Below are 7,500 nucleotides of genomic sequence, written 5' to 3' on the forward strand. Positions count from 1 at the left end.
CACATAAGCAAGTTACTCAAGTTTAATGTTGAAAAGACAGGAATTAACAGGGTGTGCAGCTCCTATCAGCATTCTATGTGAGCCATCCCTAGTGCCGGGACAAGTCTCTAGCACATGTAAGCAGGCATTTTGTGTTTATTTTAAAATCTTTTAATAAAGCAGTATTACGCTATTTAGTTCCCTTTTTTTCTTTCATTCCCAGTGGGATAATATGGTGGACAGAAAGTTGCAGCTAAACAAGTCTCCTGGCTCATCCCTATCTAAGCAAGCCACAGGATGATTTTTTAACCAAGCACTTCCAGACCTTTTTAATAAGGCTGCTTTCACACTGCATGCCGCACGAGCGTTAGCGGTACTTTACCGATGTCATAGTGCTGCTTTGGTGCGGGTGGTAGCGGGGCACATTTAACATTCCCGGAAAGGGAGGGGGGGCTCAAGTGTTGCAGCGCTTCAGAAGCGCTGCCAATTCATTCCAATGGCCAGGGGCAGTCTCCTAAACCGCCCCAAAGATGCTGCCTGCAGGAGTGTGAAAGCCCCAGGCACTGGGGCTTTCACACTGGGGTGGCAGTTTTCAGGCACTTTACAGGCACTATTTCTAGTACTAAAACACCTGAAACCTGCCCCAGTGTGAAAGGGGTCTTAAAGAGGTCATGGCTATCTGGTGAGCAGGTTCTCCTATTCAAGCACATTGGGTGTGTGGTTTAAATCTATTGTCCAGTGTGGTGGAGGAATTTTTATGCACGAAATTGGCTAATTAAAGATACTTCACTGAAGATTTTACGGACTAAAAGACACTTAATATCATTTAGCACTTGTTTTCTGTGTATTATAGGTGGTCAGAATTGGTATATTTAACACCGGCCCATTCAAACAGTGGGTTTAATATTTAGTGCCCCCTATCACCTTTTCTTTTTAATCTAGTAGATTATCTACGCTATCTGGGGATCAGCGATTAAGTTATTTATTACATATTTGGTGCAAGGTTTTGTGTTTTCAAGAGATAGAAGAATGGAAAAACATTGAGTAAAAACCCTTCAAGGAGTTTGTCAGTAAAAGGAGATAAGTACAAATGTTTATTTTGCTATTCTATGCCAATGAACTCGCAAAAAGGAATAGTCAGCATAATTACCTCTTCTTCCACTGACTGGTATTCTTTATCATCTGGCGCAAGATCCAGCAAAACAGTGCCTTGACTAACACAGTGAAAAGTCAAATAAGGATTGGTTCCTGAAATTAGGAAAGATGAAGGTTAACTCAGTCAAAAATATTTTTACAGTAGCTGGGCAGAGAAAATAGTCAATGTGCCAATACAGAAAAGAATAGCAGCAGAATCTGCACTGAAACAGCAAAGTCCTTGAAAAGAAAGTTTTAAAGTTTAGTTGTTTAAAATATTCCCAAGCAAAACAAAAACTGCAAAATCATGTCCTTTGTGCCACTGTTGAAATGTTATTTTAAAAGTGATTTCCAGAATCGTAACCTTCACCTTAAAAGCCTGATTTTTTTATAATTTTATTTTTATTATTGATCGCAGTAGGTGTTAAAAATAAAAAAGCAGCTTTGGCTGTAATACACAGTCCTTTAATCCAAAGTTTTCCCCTTTTCACCACAAGATGTCCACTGTCTTCTCGACAGAATGATACCCAGTGTCATTCAACCAAGAAGACTGAGGAGATACTGTGAGTGCAGGAAAACCTACAGTAAGGTGGGGAATAGACATCACCGAGGGCTGCTGGCTGAACCCAGAGTTGGGCTTTAAAAAAAAAAAAAAAAAACGTGTGACAAATGGATGGCATATTGCATTTTTTATACACTCCATCATCTTTTAGTACTTGCATAACCTAAAACCACTGTGACATTTTAATTCAAGTGATATTATACACTGCACGGTTCTACAGCTGCTACTTAGCGTGCAACTTCTCTGGTGGTTACATATGGTAAAAATGATTTGTTTATATGGTTTGGAATGAATGGTAAACCTTAAAGTGGCTGTAAAGGCTAAAGGGTTTTTACCTAAAAGTCATACTATAGGTTCGATTTAAATTTTTTTTAAATAACAAACATGTCATTACCTCCATTGTGCAACTTGTTTTGCACAGAGTGGCCCCGAATGGTGTTTTCTGGGGTCCTCCAGCGGCTCTCCTAGCTCCTCCCTGTCTCAGATAAACCCCTCTGGGAAGCTCTCTCCCGGGGGTTACCTTGCGGGCGCGCTCCCGAGTTCTGCATTTGGCGTCCATAGCTTCTGAGTGCAGGACTCAGCCCTGCCCCCCGGCCTCCACGTTATTGGATTCGATTAGCAACACGAGCCAATGGTTGCGCTGTTATCAATCTAGCCAATGAAGAGCTGAGAACTCTGGGTAAAGATCCAGCACCTTGTGATGCGAGACTTGCCAGGACTCAGGTAAGTAAAACGGGGGGCTGGGGGGGGGGGTAATCGTCTGATGTGTTTATAGGATGCATTAAGGTGAAAAGACAGGAACCTTTACAACCCCTTTATGTATTCTCTGCATTAAGGTGAAAAACCTTTTAGGTGCAGCTCCCTCCCCCCAAATACTTACCTGAGGCCCGATCTTGGTCCAGCACTGTACCCCTGCTCACTGGATAAATGAATGGGAACAGTGGGAGCCATTGGCTCTGCTGTTGTCAATAAAATCCAGGGACAAGGGAGTGGGGCAGGGCTGCACAGCACTGTGTGTAAATAGACACACACAGTGCGACTCTAAAGTGGGCCTGCACGAGTACCCCCCTAGCAAGTGGTGTTCTAGAGGGTGCTCGAAGGCAGGAGGAGCCAGGAGCACCGATGGGAGACCCCAGAAGAGAAGGACCGGGCTTTTTTGTGCAAAACCAGTGCACATAACAAGTATAACATGTTTGGTATTTAAAAGAGGCTTAAGAGATCACTTTAAAGACAAATTCCAAGTATTGATATTTTATAAATAATTGCTCCAACTAGGACCATCGTATGTATGCATATATCATACCTGGCCTATTCCCCTGGAAGCTGGAAATCCCCTGCTTCGGCTGCCTTTTGAATACGGGAGTTTGGCTGCTTGGCATGGGTGATATTTCAGAGAATTGTGTATCCTTTTCGGAATGAATGCAAGGCGTTCTATAACTAGATGAGGTGTATAGCGTGACTTCATCAACCCCCACTCCACCCAAAGACATTTTTTCGAAGAGCATCTGTCCTCCTGTGTTCAGAATGCAGCAGGGCAAATCACTCACCATGGGTTCTGGAGGCAAGTGGAGGCTCACTGGATTAGTGGTGTCCAGCTTCCAGGGGCATTGGTCATGCATGGTATATGCATAGTTACTATGTACTATGTATATAATATCTGTACATAGAATCCTTCTTTAAGGTGGCTACAGGCAGCTAATTACATAGTTACATAGTAGGTGAGGTTGAAAAAAGACACAAGTCCATCATGTCCAACCTATGTGTGTGATTACATGTCAGTATTACACTGTATACCCCTGTATGTTACAGTCGTTCAGGTTTTTTTTTTAAACTATCGATGCCCCCCTCTGAAACCACCACCACCTGTGGAAGGGAATTCCACATCCTCACTCTTAAAGAACCCTCTACTAATTTTAAGGTTAAACCTCTTTTCTTCTAATTTTAGTGGCCATGTGTCTTATGTTCAGTGCTCGCAACCTTTCTTCATAATTAATATTCTCGGGTGCAAGCCATCTGGTCGCAGTGATTTATTAACATTAAGTTTCCCAAGTCTATTTCTAATTCTGTCCTCTGTTAGCCATGAGGGTGCTTCCTGTGAGGACAAACACTGCAGTTTTGGTTACTGAAGCCCCCCGATTCCCTCGTGAAGACTGAGAAGAATAAATTCAATACCTTTGCCATCTCCCCATCCTTTGTAACCAGATGTCCTTCCTCATTCTTTATGGGGCCAATATGGTCTGTCCTCCCTTTTTTAATGTTTATATACTTAAAGAATTTCTTGGGATTTTTTTCTGCTCTCCTCCACTATGTGTCTTTTGTGTTCTATCTTAGCTGCCCTAATTGCACCCTTACATATCTTGTTGCATTTTTTGTAAAGTCTGAATACTGATGATGATGATCCCTCAGCCTTGTATTTTTTTAAGCCAATTGACCTGTGATCGCGGTTTCCTAAATTGCCCCGTATTTCCACATCCATGATCAGGTCTGTATTGTTGGTAATCAGTAGATTTAGTAACACCTTGTTTCTAGTTTGTGCGTCTACCATCTGACCTATGAAATTGCAAGACATTTAGGAACTGGCGAGCCTTAGACAAATGTGTGGTTCCCTCGGCCCAGTATATGTTGCTGCTATTTCAAATTCTGATAGGAGGTCTGTCTCCCAACCCTTCCTCAGGTTGAGGGGGCCTATAGCATATGGCCAGTATTTTCCCCTTAGCTTCATCCCTTTGGAGCTCTACCCATAAGGATTCCACCTCCTCCCTAGCTTCCTTATTGATATCATCTCTCACAGTCACTTGTACATTATTCTTGATATATAGGCATACCCCTCCCCCTTTTTACCCTCTCTAACCCTGCGATAAAGAGAATACCCATGAATGGTTGGCAGACAATCATGAGACCTGTTGAACCAGGTCTCTGAAATTCCCACAAAATCTACATCCTCCTCGTTCAACAGTAGCTCTAGTTCACCCATCTTCTCTGCCAAGCTCCTGGCATTGGTGGACATGCCACATAGTTTAGACTGGTCGCATATTGTCCTCTTATTGGGTGTTCCGAGATTGCAAATAGGACTTGATACTATACTTACTTATGGGTTTATGCGCTTTAGTCAACCTACCACTAACACCAATACTACCCTCTTTCTGGAATATGTTTATTGCTGACTATTTCTACCTCTGGACCCCCTGCCTACCTTAAATTGTAGCTGCCCCAATCTTTTTTTTTTGGGGCTGGATCAGGAACCAATACTGTATAATCCAATTGGGTCAAATTGTTTGGCCGATTATAAGAAGCTATCCAACTGGCTGAAAAATCACTTTTCACCTTAGCATGGTGTTGCACTTTTGCAGCGTCAGGTCCCTAGCACCTTTTCTTTTCTCTGTTTTTTTGTACCTTTAAATTTGCATTGATCTTAAAGTACTGCCTGTCAGTTACAGTACAAACATTGAATACCATTTCTTTAACAGAAAACTGATTAAATAAATGGATACGTAAAAAAAAAAAAAAAGGCAGCTTACTTTCACTGAGCAGATTATATCATTTCTAAAAATAAATATATTCTAAGACTGCATTTATATATGAACACCAGTCAGATATTTAAAAAAAAAACTGTTTCTGCAGTTATGTGTTTGTTAATTAAAAAAATATTGCAATATTGAATGCAACTAGTGTAAATAGTGTGGAATTTTAGCCTGTCACAATTGATGGGAAGGTTTGGGAGGCTGCAGCAATGTATTTTATTTTTTATGACAATGGTTCTTTTATCTTGAAAAACTTCCAATTCATGATTGTTATTTTATGATTTACAGGCACAAGCCTTACTTAAAAAAACAAAACATTATTTGCCTAAAATTGGGGAACATAAAATGTGGAATAACAATTATGTTGACACAGATACTAGCTTACCTTGCTGGCCTCCTAGCAGCCTCTCAACTCCCTTTATCAACTTGTGTCTGTGGCCATATGCATTAATTCCAATTTCCTTCAGCTCTTCATGACCCATGTCTGCCAGTACATCCAATGTTATCTAAAAAAATGTAAAAAAAACCCCCACAAACATTAACCTGTGCAGGGTTATCATACCTAAACAATAATTGGAGCCTGTCAGATTTATACAGCATCAAAGGGCAATTACTACTTCAAGGAACCTAAACCACTGTACTTACATTGTCTGCAAACCCCAACCATAGTAACCCATACACCCACGTTACCTGCACGCAGCATCTAGCGGTTCAAGCCGCATAGAACACACGTCCAATTCACAGTCTTGGGGCCTTAGAGCCTGTGTGAATATGGCCTTTGAAGACAAACACAGGTACTACAACATGCTAACAATTTGCCTTTAATATTTGTTTATACAGTATATATATATATATATATATATATATATATATATATATATATAAATATATATATATATATATGACTTATTTCATTTTAAATGTAAAACATATTTTAAAAATATTACATCAAAGTCTGCTTATTTATAAACAGTCGCTCCAAAGAGATACGCAGCTGAAGTTATATGTAGGGTTGCACCGATACTGAGCATTTGCACGAGTAATTGTACTCATGCAAATGCTCTGATGTTTGATCCGATACTTGTTGTAGGTATCGTCAGCATAGAAGGGGGGCCAGGCAGCCTGACAGGTGATCAGTGCAGCAGTGGGGTCAGTTACAAGCACTGATCTCCCTGTATAGCTTTTAATAAAGCACCTGACAGCCGCTTCTTCCATCCCTCCCTCCCGTGGCTGTCAGTTGCTTTATTGAAAGCTATACAGGGAGCGGTGCATATAACTGCCCCCACCACCGCACCGATCACCCCTAACTGTCCCGTGTCCTCCTCCGGCTCCACCTCTGGTCCCGGATCTGTCCTCGGTAATCGGTATTGGTCTTTAAAAAGTGGTATTGATGTAACCCTAGTTATATGTAAATTGCTATTATTCATGTAAAATTCAAGCATTGCTCTTTTAATGTGATAGGTGACCTTTCAAACCACTGGGGAGACCTGAGAGTCAGGAACGTTGGGCCAAGCTTGACATAACAGGACAATGCAATTTAAGATGTTCATATAACTGCAGCTGGATATATCGTTAATCATTTAAATGTATTATTTTCACCAATAACTTTTTTCTTTTTCTTCATAGGATCTCTCTCAAGTGCCTAGTTTTTCTACAGAAACACCAAGTATTTTTTTTACTAAAATATAATTTGAAACAAGAAACACTCAGGTGCGCTCAAAATTTTTTGTCAGCATTTCAGCAAGACAACAGGTATCAAGCTATGTTTTTGTAATTATTTTTAAATGTGCTTCAAAACACTAGGTACCTGTGCAAACCAACAGGAAAAAATATGAACATTTTTTTTTTCTGTTTTTCTGTTAAGCGCAGAGATAACGGACTTGGCACATTTCCTACCTGTTCAGTTTCAAAGATATCCCGAAGGTGTTCTAGGCCTAGGCTTTTCAAAAATTGATTGATGTTAATGTCAAGACCTGCAACTGCAGAAAAAAAAAGAAATATACAGAACAATGTATTTCACACAGAGGAAATATGCAGACATCTACAGAAACCAATCTGATCTCTTACACAATGCTTTATGGCTCATTACGAATTAAAAGACACAAGGCATTATACCTGCTGCTCTGCTATACAAAATAAAAGAAATAATAGCTACCACCGAGGCCAAAGTTGCTGAGATAGGATATTCAATATCTATACAGTATATGCCCATAAAACAAGTTTGGACATTGATATGAAAGAGATTTTAGTTGGTATTAAAGCGTTATAGACATAAAATGCCACAAATGAAAACTTGCCATTCAG

General features: G+C 40.3%; 1 protein-coding gene across 2 annotated transcripts in view; it reads right to left on the reverse strand.

Moving 5' to 3' along the window:
• Nucleotides 1-7,500, reverse strand: part of TNKS (tankyrase) — a 315,565-nt gene that overhangs the window by 19,096 nt on the left and 288,969 nt on the right. For both annotated transcript variants that reach the window (XM_077476246.1, XM_077476244.1), the window contains exons 20-22: nucleotides 7,093-7,175; nucleotides 5,582-5,702; nucleotides 1,130-1,227 (exon numbers count right to left, since the gene is read on the reverse strand). In XM_077476246.1, coding sequence (XP_077332372.1) covers nucleotides 1,130-1,227; nucleotides 5,582-5,702; nucleotides 7,093-7,175 — 302 coding nt within the window. The remainder of the gene's footprint in view (nucleotides 1-1,129; nucleotides 1,228-5,581; nucleotides 5,703-7,092; nucleotides 7,176-7,500) is intronic.

This window comes from Lithobates pipiens, unplaced genomic scaffold, assembly GCF_037356315.1.
Source record: "Lithobates pipiens isolate NorthernLeopardFrog02 unplaced genomic scaffold, aLitPip1_a1.2 Scaffold_13, whole genome shotgun sequence".
Classification (NCBI taxonomy): Eukaryota; Metazoa; Chordata; class Amphibia; order Anura; family Ranidae; genus Lithobates; species Lithobates pipiens.